The sequence below is a fragment of the Eumetopias jubatus genome, unplaced genomic scaffold (assembly GCF_037043125.1).
Source record: "Eumetopias jubatus isolate StellerSeaLion01/CBP00866 unplaced genomic scaffold, mEumJub1_p1.0 scaffold_15, whole genome shotgun sequence".
NCBI lineage: Eukaryota > Metazoa > Chordata > Mammalia > Carnivora > Otariidae > Eumetopias > Eumetopias jubatus.
Genome location: NW_028274821.1, coordinates 68,180,330 through 68,195,981, shown reverse-complemented (window position 1 = coordinate 68,195,981; position 15,652 = coordinate 68,180,330). Strand labels below are relative to the sequence as shown.

Genomic DNA, 15,652 nt, shown 5'->3' with positions numbered 1-15,652 from the left:
GGGGTTTGCCCTGACAGAGAAAAGGAACCCTGACTCCTGCTATCACGTGGAAACTGACAAAATCAAGCCAAGAACTGGGCTTAGAAGAGGCAAAGAAGTCAAGCTTCACTGAAGCTTTGCAGTCAACCATGAAAATTCATCATTAAATTCTGACAAACAAATCTGGAGAGAGAAAGATGTCAGGGGTAAGGGTAGGATTCTTGGAAGCACAGAACCATACAGATTCCTAGGAGAGGACAAGAGAAGATCTTGCAAGGGTCCTCGCAAAGTCCTTGGACAGGCCAAAGCCTGATTAGGAAATGACTTCTAATCCAGAAAATCAGAGACCATAGCAAGACTTAGTGGAGTAAGTGGCTAAACAGAAGAATAATCTAGCCACAGTGAAAGATGGATTACATGTAGCAAATTCCAGCAGAAAACAACCCAATTATACCTTATCCAAAAAACTGACCTACCTACTAGCATCCACTCCTCATACAGCCAATACTTTTCACCTTCAAACTCTCATAATCATCTTTCTACATCTAGGACTGATAAGATGATCCATGTCTTTAACCACTCCCTGATATAAAATACACCAAAACTGAATAAAAGTTAATTTTTGTGCTAAGAGTGCTATGAGTGCCATGTGAATCTTGGCTCCAGTCAAACAGACCATCAGAAAAACAGAATTGAAGACTGCAGCCAAAATTAACAATAGACACACTGGTTTTCACACAATCTATGGTGAATAATTTTGTGAATTATCTGATGAAGAATAAATAATTTAATCTCAGATTCAGAGTGGTGCTTTGAAGAGCTATGCCTTTCAGAGAATCTCATAATCCTCAAAGGAAGAACCCTTAAGTGATAATCTCACTACAGTTGATGCTCAGTGATTAGCCAGAAACATCAAAACCATCCCCTCTGGGGTAACTCAATCCAGAACTGCCAGCAGCTCTTCTGGCCCTTTGGTGTTTTCATTAGAGCAAATACTAAATTACTTTTCTCAACCCTGGCTCTACCAATGAGAAAGACCTTTTAAGACAGTCTTTCATTTTCTCTTCCCACACATCAGACAGTAGTGGCATGAGAAACAGAAGAGATGGCACCAGGAACAGGATGGAATGAGAATACAAAGGTGTTAAACAGGAGAGCAGTCAAACAGGGGAGCTTTAGCTCTTAAGGACTATTAAAAATGCTATGACTTCTCAGAAAATAAGACATAAAATTTGTGAACAACAAAAAAACACATTCCAGGAATACATATTTTTTAATTATCCAAAATGGGTCTCCATCCATTCATAGCTAATTAAGAACTGTACTAAAACTAACTATATTATACCAGAAATGAAATTCTTTTCGAAGTACATAACTGTCCACAACATATTTTTTAAAAAATCTTGCTGATATATTGTCTATTCCAGAAGATATGCAAAAGAGATTTTCTTTTTTTGTACATGGCCATTAGGTATTTTTATTTTAACCAATGAAAGTCTAATAGGAAACTGTTCTTGAATTTCATTTCTGACTTCAATATTGATACTTATATAAAAACATAGGTTTTATACCATACCTATCCTTGATCTGTCTGGCAGCCTTGGAGCAAATCAGGGAGAAGAGAAAGAAGGCAGTTAGTGCTTTTCATGCAAGTTTCAATGGCAGTGACATGCAAGAAAAGTTAGGATATAAACCCTGGAAGAGATTAGTTCACAGTCACCAAAACATGAATTACAGGAAATCTGTACAATTCACATCAGCTTACGTAATGTGATGTTAGAACTATAGTTAAAAAAAAAAAAATCCAGACCCCATATAAATCACCTTAAAAGGAGGAAAACTGAACACTTCAAACTAATTCCAGATGACTATACACATTTTTCCTTACCTTAAGATCATCAAAATACACCTCCACTTCCAATTCAGTCTGACACTCCTCAACTAGAACAATCAATCTCCTTCATGAGGCACACATTTCTATGCAATCTAATGGTTTTCTTATACATTTTAAATCTGCTCTCCAATTTTTCATCAATGATCTCTTTCACCACTTCATCATGGTTGTTCCAAGTTTTCTCTATATGCCTTCCCTGGGCAAAGACTTTGCATTTTTGAGAGCTTGCCTGGTAACATATAAAACTGGGCTGCAGTTCTTCAATCATTTACCCCGAAGAATAAAGTTATAATGACAAAAATTCAGACAAGAAGAAACCAGAGAAATACTTCTGGCAATAAGGTCTTTCCCTGAGATGACTTCACAGAAGCTGCTAACTTAAACCTACTCGGCATGAGATATTTTTTTTTTTTTTTTTTTTTGAGAATGCTAGCAGAAGTTTAGGAAAGGGCATAGTTATCACTTGGTGCTGTAGAGTATACAGAAAAATGAAAAATACACACAAAACCGTTGTCCCCTTCACATTTATATATAATATATTCAACAAAAGCTTTTATCCCGCAAACTAACCACCATAATTAACAACGCATCCAAGGTAAACCATGGCTGTTTTGCTCTACACTCTATCCTAGGCCTAGCATAAACCTTGGCACATGGTAATATTAATAATTATTAAATTTAACAATGTTTCTATTGCCTCTCTTCTTCAGTTCTAATCTTGTTATTTGGTATTGGTCATTTTTATACCCATCCTAAAATATTCTGATCTGAGGACCTTTCTACACATAAAAACAGAACTGACATGTTTCATTATGTGATCAGCATATGACACATTTCCAACACTACCATAATCCAATTGTGAGACCCGTATACTAATCATTCTCTTTCCTTTATTAAGAAATTTTAGTCCTTACTGTTTCTACAGATCCTTTCCAAGCTCCACATTCTACAGCAAACAACCCAATTTGGTGGCATTAATATGTGTCTTAAGTCGTAACACTATTTCGGTACTAGGAATAAGAAATGTTAGGAAAGTCAATTACACTCATTTTAAAAAATTATTGTCATTACAGCTAGAATATACAACCAAAGGATTTTAATATAAATGTCAGGAGAGAGAAAAAGGAGACTCCTCTGCTCTTGGTGTTTCTTTACATATGGAGAAGTGCCACTAGCATTACTCCTTTAGCCTCTCTCTATTCCTTCATTTCTCTGGGTGAGGTGAAAGGACTTAATCTGATTACGATTATTTCTAGTAGCTCAGCTATTTTTCCCTCTTTCCTGCAGCTTGCTTGTCTACAGAGAACATATATTCTGTTCTTTCCCTCTACGTAGGAAGTTTCACAGGAACAGGCTCTCACACACATACACAGAGCTGACATACCCTTGTATTGACCACACCTAAGTGGGCAAGTCTGACTAACTCTAGGATTAATATTAGAACGCTTGCCCATTGATATAAGCTAAATTCTCCAATATCATTTGATTGGTATTTGGCCTCTTATCAGCTTTATTGCTTTATCTTATTCCCCAACTGGTTTAGAACTTGGTTAGAAGAATGTTACTTACCAATCACTCTCAAAGAACCCAACAATATGAAGACCATAACTGTCTTTTTTTTTTAACAGAGATTTTCTTTCATCTTTCAAGAACATTATACACTATATATGTTTAATTTCCTTACAACAATTCTTTTAATCTCTACACCCAAAGTGGGGCTCAAACTCACGACCCTGAGATTAAGAATCACATGCTCTACTGACTGAGCCAGCCAGGCAGCCCCAATACTGTCTTTTAAACTGACCATAATGATTCAATTTTGTGTCTAGTATTACTTAACTTAGTAAGGTGTCATTCTTTAGTGTGTCTGTGTACAAGTGTGCACATGTGCACATGCATGTAAAGCTTTCTTGTTATCACTTAATGTACTAGGCTGCCTGTGACAAACCAGAAAAGGAACAGATGAAAAGCCAAATAATGTTGGAAAAACTGTTGTCTTGTGCATTTATATATAAACATACCCAGGTGATCAAACTGAAGACTCAGCGGTTCCTCTTTCATTTAGGTTCGAATTTAACAGTATATACACTGTGTAAATGCAGAAGGGGTTGAAAGAGTTATTCTGTGCAATGATAAAAGGGTAGAAAGTCTCAAATTCTGAAGATACTTCTCTAAAAGGGCCCAATTTTAAGAAATATCTTAAATTGGAAAATAAATTGTTTAATTTGTTTCTGGAATTTCTCCTCCCAAAGTAGAAATCTATCCAAAAGATACACATTACTGTATTGCTTGATTCCTCTAAGTTTTAACTTCAAGAGTGATGCATTTTGTCACTTAAACATCTCTGCTTACCAAGTACCAAATGATTCCAGAATTTACCACTGCTCTCTCTCTAACATATTTATCTGCATCTATATAATTCCACTTAGTGAGTTATGAACAGGTATCAGTTGAATCTTTAGATTTTGGGGTAATGCTATTATATATTATTTGAAAGCCTTCAAGAAACATTAGCTATATTACCTTGCTTAATATCACTATTTTCAATTTCAATTTTAATCACTATTTCTATTTCAATCTTCTTCTGAAATCTTGTTTGCCAACACTTCATTTCTCTTTATTCAGAGATGGCTTCTTTCTCTCTCATTCCCTTCCTCCATCTCTCAATGTTTTCAAAATAAATCTTATAATTCTGATCCTTAATCAGTTTTAGGAATCTGTCACCTCAGACCAAACTTCCTTAAAAAGACCTGTAATAACAGTACAAGTGGGAGTAATCACAAATAGTTCATAATTACCAATAAAGAATTTAAACCAGATCTTTCCCCAATCTCTTGTTTTTAATCTGCTCTAAGTAGATACAGAAACTATTTTCTTCCATGAATTTAGCAAGCACTCTAAAGGTTAAGATCTTACTGTTTTTATATTTCTTCTTGATATCATCATTTTTCTCCTTTTATAGAAAGATGTTAGATGCAAAGTACCTTAAAATAACTCTACTGTGGAGCAGCTAACCGAATAGTATTTTCTAAATAGTTAAAATGGGAATAATAATAAAATAAAGAAGTTTTAGATCTTGCTTATTATACTCAATGAATCATTTACCCAAAAAGAACAAAATTTGAGATTTCCAAATTTCTTCCCAAAGCAAAAGTTCTAAAACTCCTCAGCAAAAAATAAGGAGCATTAGACCAAGGCTTAAGAGATCTGAGTTTCAAACGACACTAACCAGCAAGTCACTTAACTCTTCTAGGATTCAGTTATCTCATCTATAAAGTGATGAGCACTAAAGTATCTTCAAACTCTAAAAGTCCATCCTAAGCCATCTTATTTGCACACAGCAACTTTTAAAATTTATCCAAAAGAAATTAAGCATTTTAACAATCTAACTCTCTGAAATATAGGCTGAAATGAAGAGGCCGCAAGGGAAAAGTTAGTTAAAATCAGAGCATTAATAAAAAGCAAGAAAGTCGACCCTTGAACAACACAGGTTTGAACAGCGTGGGTCCACTTATATGCCCAGGATTTTTACAGCATAGTGTTGTAAATGTATTTTCTTTTCCTTATGATTTTCTTAGTAATATTTTCTTTTCTCTAGCTTTAAGAATGCCCCATATAATACATATAACACAAAATATGCGTTTATCGACTATGTTATAGGTAAGTCTTCTCGTCAACAGTAGGCTATGAATAGTTAAGTTTTGGGTGAGTCAAAAGTCACACACGGATTTTAAACTACATGGAGGTCAGTGCACATAATCCCCATGTTGTTTAAGGGCCAACTGTATATCTGTTTCTGAATAACAACAGAGAAAAAAACACTCACTGTCAAAATGATGAATCTAGCAAAAACTAGATTTCAAAATTGGCATTTGCCTGACAGAATTTGTCTTTATTTTGATTTGTAGTTAAGCCCAATACAGTTCCTACTAACACTCTGAATGCCACACAACACTGAGAAACTTTTCAAGTCTTGTCTGTATGTTCACATAGTTTTATACTTCAGATTTTCCTACTAGATTTGGGATAGAAATTTTTGTAATGTTTCCTTCAGACAAACTGAAAATGACTAAGGGGCAAACATACAATACTTTCCCAGTATTTTTTACAATACATAATTGAGACTCCTACCCTCACCCCCAAGATACCATATTAAGGAATGACTTGGGAAATGAAAGGGACTCAGTAAGAGAAAGTGAAAAAGAGATAGCTTCAAAATGCTATTTTTCTTTTGGCAAAAATACTAGCTTTAAAAAAAAAAAAACACTGCAAAGCAGTTGATTCCATATGTTAAAAGTTTTTTATTTCCTATATATTTACCTGTTTATATAAAGAACTACTTTTCAAAAAATATGATTTTAGTCTTCAGAAAGCTATAGTAAATAACTTGAAATAAATTTTGAATACAGTACATACATCTGTTCTATGACTAAACATATTTATATAATAGGAAACTGTATTTCTGTAAGACATAAACACCCACAAATGAAATAAAGGTGAAAAATTAATCTGGGCTATTCTTAACAAATATTTACATTTGCTTTTAAACTGCCTTCATAACTGAAACACGCATGCTTTCAGTGAAGGTCCTCTCCTCTCTTAGCATTCCTGACTTCAACGCATAGAAAGCACTTCTGCCAACGCTTCTTCCCTTGAAAACATAGTGAGCTTCTACCCCTCGTCTGCTCCTCCTTCCCAGTGGTCAGAGGATGGCATGACCAGACAATATGCTAGTAGCGAGTGACTGTGAATCGGAAGTGGGAAATACACAAAACCCATTCTCCCTTTTCATTTGTGATCAAGTCAGAAGATACTGTTCCCCCTTCACCCCACTCTGTACTTTTTACTCCACTGAAGACTCCATGTACAGGTAACCATTCACTCCCTTCTAGTCTGACAATTGGGTGATGTGTAGCAAGACAGTGAGGAAGTGGATGCTTAGTGACTTGGAAATTGCCCCACAGACTCAGCTCTTTTCCTAAGTAGAATTCAAATTCTAAATTCAGGGGTGGGAGAATAGAAATATTAATTTTGTCAAACGATCCAAGCAATGCTCTGCAGGCCAGTTATTAGCAGAGAAGCCAGGTTTGGTGGGGTTTTGGCTACTTGTCCATCCAGAAATAAAGCAAATGATCCAAATTTCATATGCTGGTGATCCTTCTTCACATATTTACTATCAACCAAACTTCTAACAATTAAAAAAAATAGTGAAAATAAAACCAATAATAATGCCCAATTTTAAAAAATTAGTGAAAGTATGTTCCAAAATCCTTCCCCATCTGTGCCATTTTTCCTCATTCACTTTCAGATTGTCTAATGCTAGTAAACAGCACAGCTTCATATTCAATTCTCATGCTGAGGTACTGCAACATGATCATTTAAATATCAGTACTTAAAGTACTCTTTTTGAAGATAATGAAGTCTAAAAAGACTCATGAACTGGATTTTAGCCTATGCTTTTTTTGTGCCCATGAACTATTCATATTAATCTGATTTAATCACTTTAATATGGGATATTCATAAACAGTACACCTTAAAAGAATTTCTTTTTCCAAATATCTAACAATATACTAGATAATTATTCTTCAAATTCCAATAATTAATCTTCAAAATCATCTTCCCTATTCTGTCAGCAATTTGGTCTTTGAGGCAAGCCTATAGTCCATGCACCTGGCGAAGCAAGGGAACTTGGTTTTTGACTTGGAATCAAACCATTATTTGGATACTGTGTGGACGTACTAAGAAAATAACTGTAAACAACTCCCAGTTAAGCATTTTTCTTGAAAAATAAACTCCAATTTCTAGTTAGGTAACACTGACAAATAATTATTTCACCACATTTCCAAATGGTTTAAGCTATTAAGCAGTACTGCAAAATGCTGGAAAACCAAAAATATAAAATAAGAAGCAACATGGAACATTGAGAAAATATGTTTAAACCACAATGTAATTTATTTTATCAGAACCTTTCCAATTTACAATCAGCTGGGAAAAAGTTTTAACAAAGCAGGAAAGGACAAAGATAAGAGAGAAAACGGTAGCCTTTGAGAGGAAGGGGAGAGGTCTGAAAATAATAGAAAGGGAAACTTGGGAGAAACAAACTTGATCACAGTTTTTCCGAGCATCAATCCCTACTTAAATGCAACTGGATTCAAGTTGTTTTTGAGTACTTCTGTCCATGTTTTATGGTTTTCCTGTCTTCTTCCTCACTCAGGCTCTCAGCAGTTAATTCTTGCTGCTGTGATTATGCCTGTCATTAACAGCTGCCCCACTCCACTAGAAGGGGACTCTGTTAATGACAAGGAAACTGAAGAAAAAACTAAAAATTTAGTAGCACCATGTATATAATAGTCACTAGATTCTGAGAAACTATCATGAAAAAAGAACATGAATTCCTGCCCATGAACTCTATGACACTAATTTTGATGACTCAGATATTTTTTACTTTCTCTGTTTTTTTGCTTATGTTCCAGATATTTGAGGTTATCCCATAAAAGTCCTCTGAATAGGTGATGGATATCTATCTTCTAAATTACTTAAATTATGATACATTTTCCTCATAATTCCTATATATAGCAAGTCCTACGAAGTGCAAAGATGAACCTACTTACAATCTACCTCTAAATTCAAGGATTAATTAGTTCATGGATTTGTAGCAAAAGAACTTTTGTTTTGATTCATTTCATTAAAAGGAACCAATTTTTAAAATTCATTTTCAGAATGTAGGGATGTAAGCTACCAAATGTTATCTTCTCAAGGAAGATTTTTCTACCTTCAAGTTCACAGAAAAATCATGAAAGTATTAGATGAACACAAATGGATTATAAAGCCACTTTTCTAACACTAATGAAGTTCACCACATAGTCCACAAAGACCAAGAAATTAATATCAGACTCAAATATCTTATCTTGCTAAGATTACTACACAGTATATATTTTCCTAATTATATAGCTCAAGCTGCCACATCTCTCACACCATTTTTTAATATATTCTACATCAAATAGAGATTTGATTTCATAATTTGGTAATCATTTAAAAATGACTCTAGTTAAAATAAAAATTAGAATCTAGAATTCAGAATCTCTTAAATACCAGGATTTAGCTTAAAACATTACCAGTCTTATTATTCTACTTTTTATACTTCATACCAAACATACCCTTCAAATAAGAACCTACATTTTCATATTTTAGTAAAACATTCAAACAATTACACTAAACAGTGGGACATTTAATAATAAATTTAATAGCAAACTTCACTAGGTTACAGTGCTCATAAGCATCAAGTGATGTTTTCCCAATCAGCTCAAAGAAGGAAAGAATACAAAACTAGATTTTTAAGAATGTTAATAGCAATTAGTAATCTTCTTTCCTTAGTCATGAAATATTTATAACAAAGGTATGACTCAGCTAAAATACACAAGTACCCTTAAAATAAATGACCAATAGGAATGTAACTGAAAAGGAAAACAACTTGATTCATCTGAATAAAGCATTAAAAAGAAATTAAATAACTTGTTCATGACCCTAAAAACACATACATCCAGGTGTCCACTTTGTAATAAATGAATAGACAGCATTTTACTTAAGAAATACGGAGACTTTTTTTATTAGAAATGACTTAATAAATCCAAAATTGAAAGGGAAAACATCATTTTTTAAAATAAGCCTCTCCTATTTAAGTGGTTAGTTTAGGTTTTTTGGCTGGTTTTTTTATACCTTTGAAAATTCTTCAGGTTCCTTTATATCTAGTGACCGTGTTGCAAATTCTAGTAGTTCTTCCGAGTTCTCCAAGGCATTATTACATTGACTGAGCTGACTCTAAAAAACAATAATAAATCTTTAAAATAAAATTTCCTATTTCCATGAGAACCTTAAATATATACTGTTATAATGAACTTACAATTTTAATAGAAAAAATTGAACAAAAAATATTTTAGGGAGCTATTAAAGTAACATATTGACTAGTCATATATGTAACAAATTTTAACTGTCCTTTATATTGTACTTAACATCTTTCCATAATTTGTCCAAAATAGCTTAATTGCATACAGATACAGATACAGTCATCATTTAAAAACACAACACAAAATAAAGCAATTATAAATAGTTCAGGTCAAATTTACTTAAAGATTTTTCTCAATCAGGGCTGTCAGAAATCCATCAACAATTTTTTTTTAACTATCAACAATTTAAATTAAAATATCAAAATAATCCATCTGCAGACAACATCCTCTATAAATGAAGATTAGGTTTCTTGATGATATTTCACAATTTAAACGAAAGTTTATGAATCAAGTTACAGGTACATACAGTTGAACACAATTTTAGTACTCCATTCATCATATTACTCAAGTAATACATACTACCATAAATGCTAATTTATAGTTTCCAAAATTGGGTAACATAGGAATCACAAATGCAAGTGCCAAGATTTCAAAAAGAATAAAGAGGAACAAAAGATAGTAACTGTTACAGTGATGTGCCCTGTTATAGTAATGTATTAATTTCACGTACCAGTCGTCTTTCTTATTCAGTTATCTGTCACTCTATCATCTGTGGTCTAAAATTAAGCCCAGTCATGCAAAAATATTGTTAGTGATACCTTTAAACATAGAAACATCTAAGTTTTTTAATGTACCCAAAGTTCTTCTTCAGAATATTAATATCTATTTACTACTATCTATTCCATATTCAAATCTACTTAGGTATCCCTTAAGATCAGCAGTAAGGATAAATTATGGCTCATTTTATTGGTTTCTGGATGTGTTATATCTCTGGAAAAGGAGAACAGTTTTGCCATATTTTGGGTTAAAATAGGTTTTCATGTGTTATTCTAAGAACCTAACCACAATTTCCTAAAAATACTACTATTCCTAGTATTCCTCTTATGAGTTCCAAAGAATAATTAACAAACCACTATTTGAAATACCCCATTTGTATAAGAGCTTTATGAAAAGTTTAAGCAAAATCACTGAGAACAAAATGGTAGCTACAAATGGTCTACAGAGGATCACGAGGGGAGACTAAGTTAATGTAGTATATTAAAGTAAAAAATAACAAAAAAAAATAAGCAATATATCTCAAAAAACTATTAAAGTGAAAGAATCCAATCTGAGGTCAAAGTTTAAGATAAAATATCTTATTCTAAGAAAATGCTATGGGCGCACCTGGTGGCTCAGCTGGTTTACCGTCTGCCTTTGGCTGAGGTCATGATCTCAGGATCCTGGGATCGAACCCCATATGGGGCTCCCTGCTCAGCGGGGAGTCTGCTTCTCCCTCTCCCTCTGTCCCTCCCCCTGCGGGTATGCTCTCTCTCTCTCTCTCTCAAATAAAATCTTTAAAAAAGAAAAAAAAGAAAGAAAATGCTATGAATCTGCTTTCAAGTCAAGAGGAAAAGTTTAAAAAAATGATATAAAGGAATACAATTTAAAGAGCAGTAAGTTGTCAGTTATTTAGAGTGATAAAATTTTAATGAAAACAACATGCTATCAAGTTTATGAACCCAAAAGAACAGAGATGTTCTACTGTCTCCAACTAAAGAAAGAAATGGCATTGGTAGCCAAGTTGTGATTCTTTTTAATATTTGGTTTTTAAACTATCCCAAAAAAGCTTTATGGTTTGAATTACCATTAGGCTGATGCCATCCTAGCTTTTCCTTTGAATCATAACACAACAATGAAGTTATGTTCGCTAAGCTTATATTTCAACAACTCAGTCTTACTTTGCAGCCTACTGTCATCTCAATAACACTTCATCTCCCCTAGATCACTATTCCTATGAAAAAAAAATTGCCAAAATTTTTGTGGCATTGAGAAGCAAGTATTAAGAGTTATAAAGGATAATTAGATGTACAATAAAAAAAAGGAAAAAAGAAAACAGTGGAATCACTGGAAAAAATGAAGATCTCAAATGATGATACAGGAAGAGAAGATGGTCCTAACATCTTTGCAGGCACCACTTAAAAACAGTATCATCTCACACCCATTAAGATCGCTACTACCAAAAAATTTAAAAATATGGATGAATGGGTGATGGTGGTCAAGAGGTACAAATTTCCAGTTATAAAATAAGTCCTAGGGATGTAATATACAGCATGGTGAAAAGAATTAATACTATACTGTATATATTTTTTAAAGTAAGCTCTAGGCCCATTGTGGGACTTGAGCTCAAGACCCCAAGTCCAAGAGTCGAATGCTCTACCAACTGAGCCAGCCAGGTGCTCCTATTGTACTGTATATTTAAACATTGCTAAGAAAGTAGAACTTAACTTATCAAACTCCACACCCAAAATACAAATGATCCAGTCAAGAAATGGGCAGAAGACATGAACAGACATTTCTCCAAAGACGACATACAAATGGCCAAGAGAAACATGAAAAAATGCTCAACACCACTCAGCATCAGGGAAATGCAAATCAAAACCACAATGAGATACCACCTCACACCACTCAGAATGGCTAAAATTAACAACTCAGCAAACAACAGATGTCGGCAAGGATGTGTAGAAAGGGGAACCCTCTTACGCTGTTGGTGGGAATGCCAACTGGTGCAGCCACTCTGGAAAACAGTATGGAGGTTCCTCAAAAAGTTAAAAATTGAACTACCCTATGACCCAGCAATTGCACTTTTGGTATTTATCCAAAGGGTACAGACAGAGTAATTCGAAGGGGCCCGTGCACCCCAATGTTTATAGCATCAATGTCCACAACAGCCAAACTATGGAAAGAGCCCAGATGTCCACTGACAGATGAGTGGATAAAAAAGATGTGGAATATTACTCAGCCATCAAAAACAATGAAACCCTGCCATCTGCAATGATGTGGATGGAACTAGAGGGTATTGTGCTGAGCAAAATAAGTCAGTCAGAGAAAGACAAATACCATATGATTTCACTCATATGTGGAATTTAAGAAACAAAACAGATGAACATAAGGGAAAAGAAGGGAAAATAAAATAAGATGAAAATTGAGAGGGAGGCAAACCATAAGGGACTCTCAACTATAAGAAACAAACTGAGAGTTGCTGAAGGGGAGGTGAGTGGGGGAAAGGGATAATCAGGTGATGGGCATTAAGGAGGGCACCTGATGTAACGAGCACTGGGTGTTATCTGCAACTGATGAAAAAAAATATATGACAAACAATTTAAAGCAATAATTTGTGAACAGCCTCAGAAAAAAAGAGTAGATCTTAAAAGTTCTCATCACAAGAAAAAAACGTGTAACTATGTGTGGCGATGGATGTCAACTAGACTTAGTCTGGTGGTCATTTTGCAATATGTATAAAAACTAAAATATTACGTTGTACATCTAAAACTGACATAATGTTATAGGTCACATCTCAGTTTATTTTTTTTTAAAGATTTTATTTATTTATTTGAGAGAGAATGAAAGCAAGAGAGATCACAGGAGGGAGAAGGAGAAGCAGACTCACCGCTGAGTGGAGAGCCTGATGCGGAGCTCAACCCCAGAACCCTGAGACCATGACCTGAGCCATAATACTGAATAATTCCACTTATATGAGGTATTTGGAATAATCAAAATCATGGAAACACATTGGTGTTTGCCAGGTGTGGGGTAAGGGGCAAAGAGGAAGTTGTTGTTCAATGGGTATAGAGTTTCAGTTTTAAAAGATAAAAAGTTCTAGAGATCTGTTACACAAAAATGTTAACAGAGTTAACAGTACTGAACTGTACATTTAAAAATGGTTATAAGGGTAAATCTTGGGTTTTTATCACAATTAAGAAAAAAAAAGATATCTATAACCAAAACAAAGTTAATAATCATTTTTCTAGAAGATAAAAGTAGTTATTCACAGAAATTCACTGATTTTTGCTGTCAATAAATCAAGTATTAAATAGACTAAAATTATTCATATTTAAATATGTTAAATGATCTCACCTGTAACTCTTGTGACTTACGAGCTTGTTCCTGCTTGATACTGTTAATCATACTTTCTTTCACCTCATCCAAAATAGAATATAAACTATCAAATTCTTCATCTAACTCAGAAAGTATGTTAGAAGAATTTTCCTGTTTAATAAACAAAACAATGATTTTACCGAAGCTGTCAAACACTGGAAAACTGAAAGATATGCTTAGCAAAGGAGAAAACAGATTCACAGTATAAACTACCTCAGGCTAAAATCATATAAACAACAAAATTCTAGTATGTGACAAAGGCTTTAAAAACAGGTAAACCCTAGAAGCTGGCTGCTAATGCTGACAGCACTATCTCAGTTATGCTATGAGTTAAGCAGCTTTTTATGGACTAGCCCATATTCTTTTCACCTTTTGGAACACTGTTTCCACAAGACAACGTGAAAGGTGGTTTTACGGTTGCCAACTTGTCCAAACCTTCAGGTTCCAAGGCAGACCCTAAGCCAGTGGTTCGTGACCCTTGTTGTGCATCAGAATCATCGATGGTGCATTTTAATAAAGTATTCCAGAGATTTTGATTCCATAACTGAAGAATAGTGTGCACATACAGGGATGGGGCTAATTTTGTGAAATCTTAAAATCTTTCAGGTTGTCTAAAACAGTGCATTTACACAAGATATACAGAACTTAAAAGACCAAGCAATTCCTTATTGGACCTAAGAGATTTATCAAACACTGAATTTTAGTGCTCAAAAGAACCTCAGAAGTCATCTGACTAGAATTTGTAGTCAAACTCCTAAATTTTAGGAGTTAAAATACAGAAAGGTGACTTGCCCCAAGCCACACAACTAGTTACCGGAGGTAGAATCAATAAAGCATTTCAAGCCTGCTGACTTCCCAGAGTTCCTCACTGCCTCAATTAAGCAAGATGCTGGTATTTCAACAATAACTTCAAATATGTGTGAAATCTCTAGATAAGCAATATCCACACTTGCAGCAATTATGACACAGAAGAAATTATGTTAGGCATTTTTCAATTTAGATGAATCATTCAATTCAGAGAACTGGCACTGGTTAAGAGAACTAATATGTACAATCTACTGTAATAACATAAACCAATCTTTTGCTTATAATTTTTTAAAAACACTTTATTTATCTGACAGAGAGAGATACAGTGAGAGAGGGAACACAAGCAGGGGAGTGGGAGAGGGAGATGCAGACTCTCCAGAAGAGTAGGGAGCCCGATGCGGGGCTCGATCCCAGGACCCTGGGATCATGACCTGAGCCAAAGGCAGAAGCTTAACGACTGAGCCACCCAGGTGTCCCTTTCGCTTATAATTTTTAAAAAAGCCAGACATCACCTCACTGGAGTCTTACCAAAAGTGGTGTTAATCATTTTACTAATTGACTTGCAGTGATAAAGAAATGTGCAGTCTGGTAGGCAAAGGACCTAAGTCAAATCTCACATTAACCACTTAGTAACAGTGTGACCTCGGACAAGCCACTTAAATTCCTGGACCTCAGGTTACTCATCAGTAAAAAGAGAATGGACTACTCAAACCAATGGGCACATCCTTACAATCTCTTGCCTACTACCTCTTATGCTCCCATCTCCAGGAACAAGAATGAAGCTAAATTCCCCCTCTATTTTTTTTCTGGATTCTAAGGTAGAATACTAATAATTTATTAACCAGAAAAATAGTTTGGGCTAGCTCACAGTCTCTTTTTCCAGATGTCAAATGTGATGATTCTCTTATATATAAGCCTTAGGACAACTAGCTTTGTTTATTTAAAGACATTGGATTCATAGATTCACCAAATTTTCTAGTAAAAAGTTTGGGAAAGACAGTTAAAGTGGTGAAGATCTTAATCAACTAATCAATTACAACAAATTCAGAAATAA

The 15,652-nt window shown here is 34.4% G+C and overlaps 1 protein-coding gene across 2 annotated transcripts in view; it reads right to left on the bottom strand.

The window, feature by feature from the left end:
• Window positions 1-15,652, bottom strand: part of FSD1L (fibronectin type III and SPRY domain containing 1 like) — a 68,173-nt gene that overhangs the window by 34,140 nt on the left and 18,381 nt on the right. For both annotated transcript variants that reach the window (XM_028108834.2, XM_028108835.2), the window contains exons 3-5: window positions 13,771-13,902; window positions 9,590-9,691; window positions 1,556-1,578 (exon numbers count right to left, since the gene is read on the bottom strand). In XM_028108834.2, the coding sequence (XP_027964635.1) occupies window positions 1,556-1,578; window positions 9,590-9,691; window positions 13,771-13,902 (257 nt within the window). The remainder of the gene's footprint in view (window positions 1-1,555; window positions 1,579-9,589; window positions 9,692-13,770; window positions 13,903-15,652) is intronic.